The sequence below is a fragment of the Theobroma cacao genome, chromosome 4 (genome assembly GCF_000208745.1).
Source record: "Theobroma cacao cultivar B97-61/B2 chromosome 4, Criollo_cocoa_genome_V2, whole genome shotgun sequence".
Taxonomy (NCBI): Eukaryota; Viridiplantae; Streptophyta; class Magnoliopsida; order Malvales; family Malvaceae; genus Theobroma; species Theobroma cacao.
The window spans coordinates 20,760,530-20,777,560 of record NC_030853.1 but is presented as its reverse complement, the minus strand read 5'-3'; the positions used below and the strand labels follow the sequence as shown (position 1 = coordinate 20,777,560).

The following is a 17,031-nucleotide window of genomic DNA, read 5'->3' as shown; positions in this document are numbered from 1 at the left end:
ATTTTAATAAATCATAGGACAAAATATTATATCTCATGTACAAATTCAGATTGAAGCTAATTTTTAAGGTGTGAAAACACCGAAGGGATATCAGTCACTTACATGATCTCGTAAATTTTACTTTCAAGTAGCAAATCCGAAAATCCTCTTAGTAGCCTAGTATTTCGAGAAACACAAAAATCAGAACTAAATTTGCAAACAGATCCTACAAGGCGACTTTTCGTTAACCATCCTAAGCACTTAGGGTGTGTAGCGACTCCTATTACAATTTATGAATTTTTTTTTTTTGTTAATAAGGTGATATATTATTATTATTTATATTTATTAATTAAAAAATTTTCAAATAAAGTTGAGAATTAACTTAAATCATAAAATCAGTAAGGACTTTAAATTTCAGATAGAGAAATAATACTAATTTCACTTGTAAAAATCATATTTATAATTTTTCATAAATTTTTGATATTTTAATAAAATCTATAATTTAAGAAATAAATTTATAAAATATAAAAATACATACTTCTTAACATAAAAATACAGTAGAAATCACATATCCAATATTTATGAAATTTACAATAGAATTTATCACATAATAATTAAAATCAAATTTTAAAAAAATTTAAAAAAAAAAAGATTTTCTGTTTTTTGAAATTTCCAGAATCTGGATGACCATTTGGCTTACTTCAAGCTCTCATATCTTTTAACCCGAATTATTTCCAGTGATGAAATCAACACCAATTTAAAGTATGCATATCATACTACAAGACCAAAATTTGTTTAGATTAAAAAGACCACAAGATTCCTAAGTTTCGAAAGCCAAAATTCAAGAAATCATCACAGAAATACCCAGATTTCTGGGTTTCCAGTATCAATGAGCCTACTTTGAGGCTTTAATTCTCTTAACACAAGAAGCCTCTAACCAAGACATTGATGCCAAATTAAACATCTAATTTCATACTTCAAAAGCCCTCAAAGAAACGACCAAAAACGTCACCGGAATATGGAGTTCCGGTGACCCAAAGTTGGGCTGTCAAAACTGTTGAAAACCATATTTCTAATTAACTTCAAAAATTCATATATTCATAACCATAAGGCCAAACAAGATGCTACAAAAACCATTAGAAAGATCTTTTCAAGACCTTTCCATTGGTACCCATCATGCTACCGGAAAGTCATCAGAAAAGTGCCGAATTTAAATAAAAAATAAGAAAATATATCTAATTTAGGGTTTTTGTACCCAAATTATGAAAATATAATTCCCAAACATACCTTAATCAGCAATCTCTTTCCCTCTCCTCTGTCTTTCTTCTTCCCTGATATTAAGCCCTTCTGACTGTCTGTTGTTTGAATCTGATGAATGAACTAACGTAAGTTGTTGTCTGTTTTTTTAAAACTTATAAACTACCTAACCCCACTAACTTAAATGAGATAAATAAACTGACCCTTAATCCCACTAACTTAAACGTGATAATAAAACTGACTTAATTAAACTTCTTCTTTTACTTAAAGACCCCTTCTTCTATTTTTTTAATTATTAAGACATCCAAGATCATAATTGTAAATAAATAAAATACTAAAATAATATCTACTTATTATCTTTATAAAACTATAACTTAATAATTTTAATTTAATTTTTTTTTATAATAAATATTTTGTGAGGGGTATTACATCCTCCCCTCCTTAAAAGGAGTTTAGTCCCTTAAACTCTTACCTCGGTCCTCAAAAAGGTGGGGATACTTCTCTTTGATATTTTCTTCCAACTCCCAAGTCGCTTCTCGTTCTGTATGATTACTTTATTGGACCTTAACATAAGGAATAGTCCGCCTTCTTAGAACTTGCTCCTTTCTATCCACAATACGTATAGGTCGCTCATCATAGGACAAATCTTCTCTAAGTCTCAAAGGAGTTAACTCTACCACATGACTAAGATCCGGAACATACTTTCTCAACAAAGAAACATGAAACACATTATGCACTCCCGATAAAGCAGGTGGAAGTGCCAACCTATAAGCCACCTCACCAACCCTATCCAAAATCTCAAACGGGCCCACATAACGAGGACTAAGTTTTCCTCGAATCCCAAATCGCATTACTCCTCTAGCAGGGGAAACTCGAAGAAACACATGATCTCCAACCTCAAATTCTAACTTCCTCCTCCTATTGTCTGCATAACTTTTCTGTCTACTCTGAGCCGTACGAAGATGTTCTCTGATCAACTGAACCTTCTCAACTGCTTGCTGAATAAGATCTGGACCCAATAACTGTCTTTCACCCACATCATCCCAACAAAGAGGTGATCTACACTTCCTACCATACAAAGCTTCAAATGGAGCCATTTGGATACTAGACTGATAGCTATTATTATAAGCAAATTTCGCCCATGACAAGTGTCGATCCCAAGAACCCCCAAAATCCATGACATAAGCTCTCAACATGTCCTCAAGAATTTGATTAACTCTTTCGGACTGACCATCTGTTTGGGGATGAAAAGCAGTGCTAAAATTTAGTCTGGTACCCAAGGCTTTATGCAGACTCTCCCAAAATTTCGCCACAAATCGAGAATCTCGATCAGATACAATGGACACTAGCACCCCATGCAGTCTCACAATCTGCTCCACATACAACTCTGCCAACTTTTCCAACGACATTCCCGTACGGATAGCCAAGAAGTGAGCAGACTTTGTTAATCTATCCACAATCACCCCGATGCCATCATTACCTTTTGGGGTTCTTGGTAAACCAGATATAAAGTCCATAGTAATTCGTTCCCATTTCCATTCTGGAATAGGGAGGGGCTGCAACAATCCTGCTGGCCTCTGATGTTCAGCCTTGACTTGCTGACATGTCAAAAATTTGGCTACAAACTGTGCAATCTCCCTCTTCATATTGCTCCACCAAAAAGTGTTCTTCAAATCTTTATACATCTTGGTACCTCCAAGATGGATTGTATAATTACTATAATGAACTTCCTCCAAAATTTCTCTCTTCAATTCTGCATCATCGGGGACACAAATCCTATCATCAAACCTCAAAGAGCCATCATCATGAATCCTAAAGTCTGGTTTCAAACCAGATTCAACCCCAAGTTTAATGTGTTGGAGTCGAGGATCATCTGCTTGGGTTGTCTTAATTCGGTGAATTAAAGTTGGTTGTACTTGTAGGTTAGCCAGTAATGCTCTAGAACCATGCACACGTACACCAATATCCATCCTCCGCAAGTCCTCTAAAATCTGTTTTTGGGAAGTAATCATTGCAGCCATATTCCCAAAAGTCTTCCTACTTAAAGCATCAGCAACTCTATTCGCCTTACCTGGGTGGTAACTGATGGTCAAGTCATAATCCTTCAACAATTCTAACCATCTTCTCTGTCGCATATTCATTTCCTTCTACTTGAAAAGATACTTCAAACTTTTATGATCAGTATATATTTCACAAGTTTCACCATACAAATAATGTCGCCAAATCTTTAAGGCGAAAACCACTGCTGTCAACTCCAAATCATGAGTAGGATAATTCTCCTCGTAAGGTTTCAACTGCCTAGAAGCATAAGCAATCACTTTATCATCCTGCATAAGAACACACCCAAGTCCCTTTTTAGAAGCGTCACTATAAACAACAAATCCCTTACCATTAGTAGGTATGGTAAGTATAGGAGCGGATACTAATCTTTTCTTTAACTCCTCAAAGCTCCTTTCACAGTCATTTGTCCACTCGAAGCTGAACCCCTTTTCGTACCAATCTAGTCAAAGGCAAGGCAATACGAGAAAAATCCTCTACAAATCGCCTATAATATCCTGCTAAGCCCAGAAAACTGCGAATCTCTGAAACATTATTTGGTCGCTTCCAAGTCACCAATGCTTCAACTTTCTTTGAATCCACCGAAATCCCATCCTTCGACACCACATGCCCAAGGAAAGCAACACTAGGAAGCCAGAAATCACATTTTTTCAATTTAGCAAACAATTGCTTCTGCCTCAAAGTCTTCAAAACAACCCTTAAATGTTTTTCATGATCTGCTGAGCTAGGGGAATACACTAGAATATCATCAATAAAAACAACCACAAACTTATCTAAATAAGGTTTGAAAACCCTATTCATCAAGTTCATAAAAGCAGCTGGAGCATTTGTCAACTCAAAAGGCATAACAAGGAACTCATAATGCCCATATCGGGTACGAAAAGCAGTTTTAGGGACATCTTCAATTCTCACCTTTAACTGATGGTAACCAGACCGAAGATCAATTTTGGAGAACACTTGAGCGCCTTTTAATTGATCAAACAAATCATCTATTCGAGGTAAAGGATACCTATTCTTCATGGTTGCCTTATTTAACTTTCGATAATCAATGCACAACCTCATGCTCCCATCCTTTTTTTTCACAAATAACACGGGCGCTCCCCAAGGAGATACACTAGGTCTAATAAAGCCCTTATCAAGGAGTTCTTGCAACTGCTCTTTCAACTCTTTCAATTCTGCAGAAGCCATTCTATAAGGAGCTTTAGAAATAGGACCAGTTCCTGGAACCAAATCAATAGAGAAATCAATCTCCCTATCAGGAGGTAAACCAGGTAGATCTTAAGGAAAAACATCATGAAATTCCCTCACAATAGAAATCTCTTCAATGCTCAACTCCTTCATTCTAGTGTCTGTAACAGCTGCCAAAAATCCTTTGCAACCACTAGCAAGCAATCGCCTAGCTTTCAAAGCAGAGATGACTCGCAAAGGAGTGTAAGTACCACTACCATAAAAACAAAAGGTGTTTCCCCAGGGATTTCAAAGTCCACCCTTTTCCCTCGACAGTTAACTTTAGCAAAGTTTGCAGCTAACCAATCCATCCCCAGAATTACATCAAAATCTTGCATATCTAAAACATGAAGATCCGCAAGCAATTCTCTATCATCAATACTTACCACACACATCTTACAAATCTGATCTGAGATAATTTCACCTCTAACTGGAGTGTCTACACATAATTCATAATCCAGAAGCATACAAGGCAAAGCAAACTTTCGAACAAATGCAGTAGATACAAAAGAATGAGATGCACTAGTATCAAACAACACATGAGCAAAAGCTGAGGCAACTAGCAGTGTACCTGAGACAACAGTGTTGGATGCCTCTACATCTGACTGAGTGATAGCATAAGCACGCCCCTGGGTGCGAGGTCTCCCCACTTTTTGATGTCCAAAAGAAGGTGCTTGAGTAGTCTGAACAACATGAGTGGGTTGAGTCCTTTGCGCTGCAGTTCCAAAGGTTCGAGAGTTTTGTGGCCTCTGCACAAATTGAGATTCTTGAAGGACTAAGGGACAATCAGCAATACGATGGCCCAATTGGCCACATCTAAAACAAGCACCCGTAACACGCCTACATTCAGCAGCTCGATGTCCTCCACCACACACTGAACACCTAAGCCCTTGTTGGGATGTCTTGCCATGGTACGATTGAGTTCCCCGAGGAGGAAGTCTATCCTTAAAAGTAGCAGAAGCTCGAGACTTTTCAGTAGTTTGAAATTTAGAAGGACTACTAAAAGCTCTCTTACCTCGAAAGTCTGAATCTCTACCCCTCTTTTTTTGAAAATCTTTCCTTGCCTCCTAAGTCTCTCTCCATACAGAACATCTAAGGATTTTGCCCTACCAACCACTTCATTGTAGCTGATCAAGTGCAATGGAGCTAAGCCTCGACGGATGTGAGCATTCAAACCATTTTCAAACCTCCTGGCCCTACTCTCATCGTCAGAAACCAGAGCAATGGCAAACTTGGACAACCGATCAAACTCAGCCTCATAGTCATCCACTGTCATACTGCCCTGAACCAGATTAAGGAACTCCCTCTCCAACTGTAACAACTTGCTTCGAGGGAAATACTTGGCATAAAAGGCAGTGCGAAAATTCTCCCAATTGAAGAACTCAGGGTCATTGTCATGAGTGTGCGCTACTCCTTTCCACCAATTATGTGCACTACCTTGCAATAGATAGACTGCAAATCTAACCTTATCTTGATCACTGGAACGCATGGCATCAAAAGCTTTCTGCATCTCCTCAATCCATAATTCTGCATCATCCGGGTTTGTGGAACCCTTGAAAGGAGGAGGGGCTATCTTCTTAAACTCACCCAAAGCTTTCCAGTCAGAAGAATTGTCAACCTGTTGGACCGATTGTAGGCGTTGTCGTTGCTCCCTAACCAAACCAGCTACCTCCTGTATCAAGTTCAGCACTCTATCATCATGTCCAGCCACAACACCTTGTGTCCCCTCGATTGGGTTTGCAGGAGGTTGGTCAATTTCAACAGCCATCTGAGCATATGATGTTTCAACATCATCATGATTTTGGCTTAGAGGATTTTGAATTCTCTCAGAACGAGACCTCCTAGCACCAACTACTCTAGCACTAGCCACAAGTTCAGCGAGATTAGGTTCGCGGTCTCGACGAGGAGGCATACTGATTTCTCATAATAAGAAAAATTTACATTAGCATTTTTTTTTTTACACTACCACAAAGCAACCATAAAAGTATAACAAACATGAATGGAGGGAAAACGTCCCAATCCTTTTTTTTTCTACCCATCTCTCGAATCTCGCACAAGTGTTATGTAACTACGTAATTATGCCTAACTTGGCTCTTATACCACTAAATCTGTCACGTCCCAGACCCGAGACATGACAAACGCCGCATACCTGTAAGGTATAATCCTACAGACATGCAAGGCTTTAAAATATATATCTTAAACCATTACTAAAAGAGACTAATATACCTGAAGAATTTAGTGATTCATAAACTATATCTGTTGACAGAATTTTCAAATATCATAATTCCACAATATTCAAAATTAAATCTCCAAAACCATAAAGCTACTAAGTCAAGATAAAAATCTGAATACTAATTAAGATAGTTCGATGTTCATATTATTTAAATAAATCCTAGATAATTTAAGTGCTACAAAATTAAACATCACTCCCCAAAATTTTTGCGTGGTTGACCAAATCACAACCCGAAAAAAATTTGAAGGAAGGGGTGAGTCCAACTACTCAGTAAGTAACTAACATCCCTTCAGCCGGATTAAACATGCTTAAAACATTTAGGGCAAAATATCATTTACAAATGCCAAGACAAAATATTNAGCTATTATGTCAAGATAAAAGTTTGAATACTAATTAAGATAGTTTGATATTTATAATATTTAAATAAATCCTAGACAATTTAAATGTTACTAGATTAAATATCACTACTCGAAATTCTCGCGTGATTGATCAAATCACAACCTGAAAAAAAATTGAAGGAAGCTGAGTCTAATTATTCAACAAGTAACTAACATCCCTTTAGCTGGATTAAGCATGCTTAAAACATTTAGGCCAAATTACGAATACGTATATAGGTATCAAAACAAAATTTTGGATAATCTCATTCAAAACATATATTTCAAAATTTCATTTTTTAATTTCATAAGCAAACATAATTTCGTTTTAGATAACATAGCTAACACAATTTTGAAACTTTCAGATAACAAAACAAAACATAATTTCACATTGATTTCATACATTTATTGGTCTCTTGTAACATGCTACAATTACATTTAACCCTTGTAGTATAAGTCAGAAATAAATCCACAATCAACGCCGGTGGCATAGATCAGAAATATATCAAAAACAACTATTGGCTGTACTAAATAAATATCACAAATACCACTATTCTGTAACTAGTGGTGCGATTGAGAGATCAATCTCTAATAACAAAATACATGTCGACATGGCCAACATTTAACCTTTATCGGCAAGGTCAGAGCATAGCCATACTAAGAGACAAAATAGAAACATATATTTTTAGATTACTCAAATTCACAAAATGGTAATATTCTGTTTCACAAAACACATATCGTGCATATCAAAAGCATATTTATTTCAATTTAAGTATTTACATATGTAATCACTAAGATAATCATATATGCATATGTTAGACAAAAATCATATTCATATTTCAAAATCAAAAATCATATTTGACAAAAATTTCACATTCCAAAATCCAACATACGAAAATCATATGTATCTATTTTGCATACTCAACTCAATTTTTACAAACCATAGGACAAAACATATTATACATAATATATGAAATTTAAATCCACATTGAGGCTAATTTTTAGGGTGTGAAAACACCGAGGGGATATTAGCTACTTACCTGATTTTGTCAATTTCACTTTTAAGCAGCATATCAGACAATCCTCCTAGTTGCCTAATATTTCAAGAAATATATACAAATATCAGAACTGAATTTGCAACGAATCCTACAAGGTGACTTCCATTGGCCATCCTAAGCATTTAGGGTGTGTAGTGACCTCTAGCACAATTTAAAAACATTTTCGATTAATAAGGTAATATTTTATTATTATATATATTTTTGAATTAAATAGAATTTTCAATAAAGTTGAGAATTAAACTTAAATCATAAAATCATGAAGGATTTTAATTTCAGATAGAGAGATAACACTAATTTCATTCATAAAAATCATATTTATAATTTTTCATAAATTTTTGATATTTTAATAAAATCTACTAATTTAAGAAATAAATTTATAAAATATAAAGATATATTCCTTTTGACATAAAAATACAGTAGAAATCACATATTCAATATTTATGAAGTTTACAATAGAATTTATCACATATTAATTAAAATCAAATTTTAAAACAAATTTAAAAGGACTTTTCTATTTTCTGAAATTTTCAGAATCTGAATGACTATTTGACTTATTTTAAGCTCTTATAACTTTTAACCTGACTTATTTCCAGGGATAAAATCAACACCAATATGAAGTATTTATATCATACTACAACACCAAAATTTGTTTTGATTAAAAAGACCACAAAATTCCCAAGTTTCGAAAGCCAAAAATATCAAAATCATCACAGAAATACTCAGATTTCTGAGTTTCCAGTATCATCGTGTCTATTTTGAGGTTTTAATTCTCTTAACACAGGAAGCCTCTAACCAAGACATTGACGCCAATTTAAACATCTAATTTCATACTTCAAAAGCCCTGAAAGAAACGACCAAAAACGTCACCGGAATATGGAGTTCCGATGACCCAAAATCGGACTGTCAAAACTGTTAAAAATCAGATTTCTAATTAACTTCAAAAATTCATAACTTCCTAACCATAAGGCCAAACGAGATGCTACAAAAACCATTAGAAAAATATTTTCAAGACTTTTCCATTGGTACCCATCATGCTACAGGAAAGTCATCAGAAAAGTGCCGAATTTAAATAAAAAAATAAGAAAATATATCTAATTTAGGGTTTTTGTACCCAAACTATGAAAATATAATCTCAAATATACCTTAATCAGCAATCTCTTGAATACTTTTCCCTTTTCTCTATCTTTCTTCTTCCCTGGTATCAAGCTCTTTTGACTGCCTGTTGTTTGAGTCTGATGAACAAACAGACATGTGTTTCTGTCTATTCTTAAACTAACTTATCCACTAACTTAAACGTGAAATAAAACTGACTTAATTAAACTATTTCTTTTACTTAAAGATCCCTTCTTCTATTTTCTAATTATTAAGACACTCAAGATCATAATTGTAAATAAATAAAATACTAAAATAATATTTACTTATTATCTTTATAAAACTATAACTTAAAATTTTAATTTAATTTTTTTATAATAAATACTTTGTGAAGGGTATTACAGCTCCATAAGCTTGTCCATTCAAAGTTTCCAGCGCACCACAAAGTCCCCACTGCTTGTCATAAATAATAGCTGTCAACCATCATGATGTACAGGCATGAAAAGGTTTAAAATTGTTTCTTGTCATCCTGAGCAAGAGTGTTAGTAATTACTTCACTCCACATAAATAAAACTGCGGATCTAACTTGGTTCTGCTTTAAGATCACTATATTAGAGTAGTGATGAGGATGGTAATGAACATGACACATTAACGTAAATATTTATGTTATGCAGAAGTCAAAGCGAGAGATCTTTACCAGGAGACTAAAGCCAGTGACATTGCAGAAAGAGGTAGCAATAGCTGCACCAGACAGCGCGAGTTCACCAAGGTGTCCCGCCATCATCATAGATACAACCTGCAAAAGGTACTGTGACAATGCCACTGCCACAAACGGTGCTGCTACAAAGCTCACCTTCTTAAACTCTTCCCCTAAGGCTTCCCATGTTATTATCTCCCATATCCTCCCTTCTTTCTTTGGAAGCAGCGCCTCGTCCATGCTTTTCACTTTTTATGTTCTTCTAGCTAGTAGCAGGAATAAGTCTTGTATTACACTGATGAGTGAACTTGCACTGAATCTGTGATTTATAGAATCCAACGCAATTATATCATTCAAGTCAATAAGAAAAAAAATACAAATCAATGCTAGAAGTTTCAAACAAACAATTAAAACAAATCCAAGCTGATGCAACAAATTGGTAATATTAAACTTATGATACGCAAGGAAACAAAGAAGCTGACTCATCCGATGTCTTCTCGGCCAGTTTTGTCACCAATGATAAAGCCAGGTTACTGAGAGCAGGTGGGGGAAAGCGTTCCATATAATTACTTATCTTGGTTTTTATTATCTTCAGTATTTGATTATTAATATTTCTGACAAGTGCTTAATTAAGTCAATTTGGCAGAGATCGAATCTTAGTGTCTTTTTTAATTTGAGAGCGGCTTAAGTTATGCCTTCTTTTGTTGTTACTTAGTGGTTTGCTAGTCTTGTCTGCGTCTTCATTAATAATCACCAGCCGCAGATCATGTCCTCAAACAAAGAAGAAGAAGGGAACATGTGATAAAAAAAAAAAAGAATCCAGCTTCCTTTTTCTTTTAATTATAGGTCTAAACAGTTGTTTGTGACTTGAATGAAACTCAGCACTGCATATCAGATGAACAAGCAGTCATTAAATGAGAACAAAATAGAAAGATGAAAGAGCAAAAAACCAGAGAAAACAAAGGCCATCCCAGTGAGATATTCATTAACTTTTCTAAAACATATATTACATGGCTAAAGAGGTAAGGTTCTGACTATAGTATGGACACTACTACACTCCTTATCAGTCATACATTACGTGCATAGCTGTCATAGGCAATGGTAGTAGGTAGCTGTCACCCTACAAAAACAGTGAAGCATGGACCCTTGGCTAATGACTTGGCTTAAGGAGGTCTTCAATGCAAGTCTTAGCTCAACATAAACAAAATGTACTGAACCATTTGATCAACTTTTATCTGCATGGTATGGTTTCTTTAATGACTTGAGAAAATTTAGTTTTGTCTTTGTCCATTCCTTTTGAGTAATATTTCAGGAATGTAACAAATATAGACGAAAGCTGAAAAATGCAAATTTCAACAATAACACACCCGTTGGTCCTCTGCACTTAAAATTAGGTTTAGAAAAAGGTTGTCCGTGAAGAACAGTCCTGCCTGTTTGACCAAACCTAGTTCCAAAATGATGGACCTGAAGAACTCTATTAATATCCCCAACCAAAACCCTCCAAGCTTTCTCAAGTGGTCTACGTCACAAAGTTGTCCTGCCTTTTTTTTTTTTTCTCTTCTTTTGATTGTTTCAGGTGAAATATAGTCGCTGCTGAATTGATTTCTTCAAAACAGAGTCAAACACTAAGGACTAAAATGTTGTCTAAACTTGTTGCAAACAGAGCTTGAAGAAACCTAATGCAAAGAAGGAAAGCTGCAAATTTTTGAAGTCTAAATTTTTCTAATACTCTTTTATATCAGAAATAAAAGGAAAATAAGAATCATGAGGTTAAGTCCAACATACAGATATTCAAATTCAAGGTACCCCAAATTCAATGTTAAATTGAACATGTTTAGTAGTGTGTTCTAGAGTACATCACAAATTTAACACAATCACTTTAGTGTATAAGTAATCAAACTTGCATATTGACACCTTAAAATGACTGTCTAATCATCAAGGACCAATTTGAAGGAAAAGTGAAGGCAACAGTACAAATCCCAGAAAATGTTGAATTGCAAAGCACGCATTTCACAACTCTGGTACTCCACACCATTGTGAAATTCATCTCACCCATCAGGTTTCTTCCATGTTATTCATACATTGGGCTAAGATTTCCAAAACTTTCTGGAGAGCCCATTTGTCCAATCACCAACCCTGAAAATATATTTAGACAGAGTAATGTATCTTAAATTCTTCGAATGGCAACATTCCTTATGAAGGACCAATGCATTGCGGCATGAATGTTGCAGCTATTAAGTAACCGGTACAAAGATGGATGCATAGATTGCAATGGTTGTATGTTATTCTGTTATATTGTAGATCAAGTTTGTTTCAACTTCAAAATCTTAGCAAAAAACAAGGACATAAAATGCCAAAAAGATGGAACTAATTTATACATAGATTGCAATGGTCATATCTTATATGGTGTGCTCTGCAAGGCAGGATCAATAAATTTAACCATTTGAAGAAGATAATCATAGCATTCGAGCAATGACTAGTTTAAAGCTTCTCGAGCGGAGTCGAATAAAATAAATCAATAAATAAAACTAAAAATTGATAAATCACCTTGTTAACAGATTGCCAAGAGGCCTTCTTCGTCCTCGAAAAAAGTACTCTCCACGGGACATGATTACAATAGAAGGAATGTGGGCTATGATGGGCCAATCCTCTCCTCTCTCTCTCCTGCACCGCCTTTCCAGATGTCGGCATCCTACAATCCTCAGTATTGTGAGTGCCGTGAGACTCTGTAGCCCTTGAGGCAGACACATTAGATTATCGCAACGCATGATCTCCAATTCTGAAAGCAAGGCAAGGTTTTCTATCCCATTTGGCAGAGAAGTTAATCTCTCACAATGCCAAATCCTCAAACTCCGAAGTGCAGAGAGATGTTGGATACACTCGGGCAATGAGTTTAACTCTGGACAATCATTGACGAGTAAGTCTCGGAGCGAAGTCAGATATCTCACTCCATCAGATAAAGAGGCTAATTTCTGACACCCTTGAAACCACAGCGAAGAAAGGGAAGATAAACCACGCAATCCATCTTCTGGAAGGGTTACAAGGCTGTTACACTCACTTAAATGCAATCTCTCCAAAGAGCTGAGGTTTTCTAGTCCTGCTGGAATATTTTCAAGCTCTAGGCAGTCCTGAAGATCCAATTGCTCGAGAGCAGATAGGTTATCTAGAAGATTTGATAGAGATTTCAGCTTTTTAAAACGTATCTCCAAGCTTTCAAGGTGCTTGTGATTTTGCAATAGTCCATCTGGCATAACCGTCAAGCCATCAAAGCCGCCCAGTAAGAGAGAGGTGAGAAAAGTGAAATGCATCACGGAGCTAAGTAATGAGACGCTGGTTTTGCTAATTTCTAATATTTTCAGAGATTGAAGCATAGGCATTTCAACTAGCTTCGGACAATCTCTAATAACTAATGATCTTAGCTGAGGAAAATTTTCCTTCCCCTTCACTGTTGTCCATTCCTCGAAAGAAAGCATATTCTCGAAACAGAGACTCTCCAGTGACGAGAATGAACTCTCGCCATCTCCATAGAAGCTATTATCAATAGATTTTAGAGCATCCATTCCAGTAATGGTGAGGGACTTGAGGAAGCCTAATTTACCAAGAGGTGGAAGGCATTCACATCTTTCACAATTTACCAGTGTGATGTCAACTAGGTTTGGAACAAGGAGATCCATCAACCAATATGAAAACTTTGGACCATGGTAATTTCGTATGCTTAGCGTCTTCAAACTTGAATGAGGTTGGAGACCACTAAGAACCTCTTCAGCATTTTCATGTAGGTAACAATTGTCGATTTTGCGCCAAGATAAGCCTAGTGATCTTAGATTTTGCTTCATTATCAGATTGGCACTTTTAGCATCTATTAAACTTTTTACATTATCAAGTTCTTCAATGCAAAGCTCTCCCTCAAGAGCCAGCCCTTTTAATTCGTCTATACAGCAACCACGGTCCTTTCCCACAATGAACATGCTCAGCCTACGCAAGCAAGACAATTGCCCCAGGCCAACAGGCATACGAGTAAGTGCATTACAATATTTTATGTCTAAATATGTAAGACTTTTCAAGAGCTTCAAACCTTTGGGTAATTTGCGAAGGTGATAACAACATATCAGATTTAGTGTCTGCAATTTTTGGAAGCTGCATAGTGATTCTGGCAGTGTTTCAATTCCAGAATTAACAAGGCTCAGATACCTTAGATGTCTGAACTTATCATCAATTGAGATTTTCATTCCTCCATTAAATGTAACGTGTAATGCCCTCAGATGCTTCTGTTTAGTTGCAATTCTCCAATGGAAGTTGTTACGTACAAACAATGTGCGCAAGGAACAGACTTTGGGTAGGTTGTCCACATTTGAAGGAGCAAATATAGACGAATTACCAGAAGCAAACATGTGACGAACTGTTTTGGGCGCAGTCAACACTAGCTGACTTGGTTCAGTCACAGAGCACTCGCAACTCATAATTGATTGTGCAAGATCATGGATAAGGTCATGCATTTTACATGTTGAATTTCCTTCAAAATCCTCCACGAGTTCTTGGAAAAAGGACCTCCAAGCTAATTCATTGAAGATTTCACAGCCCATGTCATGCAAATTCATTTGTCCTCTTGCAGGAACAAAGCCATTAGCCATCCAAAGTTGTATCAACTGCTCTTTACTCATGATATAATCTTTGGGAAATATAGAGCAAAATGTAAAACATTGTCTCAAATGCGGTTTTAGACGTCTGTAACTCAAATTCAACACAGATAAGACTTTGCTCCCCTCATCTGCCAATTCCCACATCTCGCTTTCTTTGATCGATAGCCACTCACTCTCTCTTTCTTTGAAACGCAACAAACCTCCCAAAGCCTTTAGTGCTAAGGGCACCCCCCCACACTTCTTAACTATTTCCTTTCCAAGTGCTTCTAAGTGTGGGTAATCCTCGCTCTTTCCCATCCTAAACGCACGCTGCTTGAATAAGGACCAAGAATCATCACAGGACAAGCTTCCCAAGTGGTGTATAGGAGTAGTTGTCATCATAAGGGCAACTTTCTCGATACGGGTAGTGACTATAACTGTGCTTCCTTTCGCACCGCATCTAAATGCTTCCTTCAATCCTTCCCACTTTTCGTGATATTCATTCCACACATCATCCAATACAAGCAAAAACCTTTTCCCAATTAGTTTTTCTTGTAGGTGTCTTAGCAGGGGATCTAGTTCTTCTATACTGCACTTTCCTTCAATGGACTCTATAATGGCTTTTGTTAATCTTGTAATATCAAAATCATCGGATACACATACCCAAATTCTCAAATCAAAAGCCTTTCTTATGCTTTCATCATTATAAACCAATTGAGCAAGTGTTGTCTTTCCGAGTCCTCCCATGCCACATATAGTGTAAACAGAAATCCCATCCTGATCTGCTAAATTGTTCAACAGCATATTGATTATTCTATCCAGCTCCTTATCTCTTCCATACACCTCTAATTCATTTACAAGTGAGCTAGTTTTTCTCCACTCTGTATCACTCACTTCTCTGTCCTCCAAGGGCTCCATCCCTTCTCTCAAATGGAACTTGGATCTCTCCCCAGCAACTGCATCCAATTTTTCTCTAACATCCTTCAACTTATGCGCCATCTTTGAGCGAAATAAAAGCTGTTTAGGAAGGTAATGGAAGGTGCATACCTGGCTTCTAGCATCTCTCTGCAGCCTTTCTTTTTGAGTGTTTGTTGCAAACTCATCTAGTATATCATCTAGATGATAAGCCGTATCTTTGAGTTTTCCCAGCCAATTCTTGATAGCCTCACTCTTCCACTGCTTCTCCTCTGCATCAAGAAGTACCGCTTGGATCGTACTTAAGGTGCTCTGCAGACTCTCAAGCTCGGTTTTCAATCCCCCTGTGATCCCAAACTCTTCAAGCCACAGGGAGTTTATGTTCTCCAAGATGGTGTTTAGAACGGCTGAAAGAAGAGCATCTGCCATCTCCACTCCCCAAAATTTTCACAAACACTAGAACAAAGAACTGAGAACTGAAAATGGATTAATACGAGATCTGTAAATTTTCACAACACTAGAACTGAGAACTGAGAACTGAAGATAGATTAACACTAGATCTGTAAACCTTGCGAATAACTAACGATGGAAATGCAGGAAAATTAATCAAGAGGGAAAATACCAAATTCTGGACCACCCTTGTAACAAATAGGAAGCTTTTTAATCTTCCAGTTCCGAACCACGCGGGAAGGACGAGTACAAGGGTTAATGCAATGTAGGTAGAAAGGAACTACATGAATTGATTCACACGTTAAGTAGTCCAGAGCCAATTGCTTACTTGTCAATGGTCAGTGCATAATGTATTGAAGTAACTGCACGTTTGGTACAGGAAATAGCTAAGCTATTCCCTGTCTATTCCCAAGGGAATAGCTTACCTCCGTTTGGTATGGCAATATCACAAAGAATAGCTATTACTTAGTAATAGTTATTCTCTCAAAACGGGTAAAACTCAGGCATAGTTAAACCCGAGGTTCCTCATGATTTCTGCTATTCCGTGACCATGAGAATAGCTCTGAATTATGATATGACTAAAATACCCCTTATTATTTAAAAATATTACAATCCTAGACCTACATATATATTTTTTTCTCATTTTCCCTTTTTCTTTCTCTCTCTTCTCATTTTCTTTCCTCTCTTATTCTCTCTCTAAGTGGCATCAACGCCGGAGATGATGTTAGTGGCGGCAGCGACGACAGCGAAAGCGACGGCGACTGTGACGGAAGCGGCTGTGACGACGATTTTATTACCGAATATGGTAGGACTAGGTTACGCCGGAGATTTAGCTAGATCTGGCACTCAACGGCCAGATCTGGCAGCGGGAAGCACCGGATCTGGTGCTTCCCGACCAGATCCCACGGTTGGATCTGGCACTCCACAGCCAGATCTAGCCGCGGGGAAGCGCCGATCTGGCGCCGTAGTGGCCAGATCTGGCCACATGGTGCGCCAGATCGGCGTTTTGTTACATCGGTCGCCTTTTCGACGACCGGCCCATGAAAAGAAAAAGAAAAAAGGAAAAATAAAA

The 17,031-nt window shown here is 36.8% G+C and overlaps 1 protein-coding gene across 2 annotated transcripts; it reads right to left on the bottom strand.

Annotated features, from left to right (window-relative positions):
* On the bottom strand, window positions 11,746-16,298 carry LOC18601973 (putative disease resistance protein RGA1). 2 transcript variants are annotated; one of them, XM_018120268.1, is made up of 3 exons: window positions 16,132-16,298; window positions 12,523-15,978; window positions 11,746-12,111 (listed from the first exon to the last, which is right to left on the bottom strand). In XM_018120268.1, the coding sequence occupies exons 2-3, from the start codon at window positions 15,936-15,938 to the stop codon at window positions 12,063-12,065; spliced, it is 3,465 nt and encodes a 1,154-aa protein (XP_017975757.1). In that variant the 5' UTR covers window positions 15,939-15,978; window positions 16,132-16,298; the 3' UTR covers window positions 11,746-12,062. The 2 variants fall into 2 exon arrangements, with proteins under 2 accessions (XP_017975757.1, XP_017975756.1); XM_018120267.1 differs by having other exon boundaries at window positions 12,523-16,298.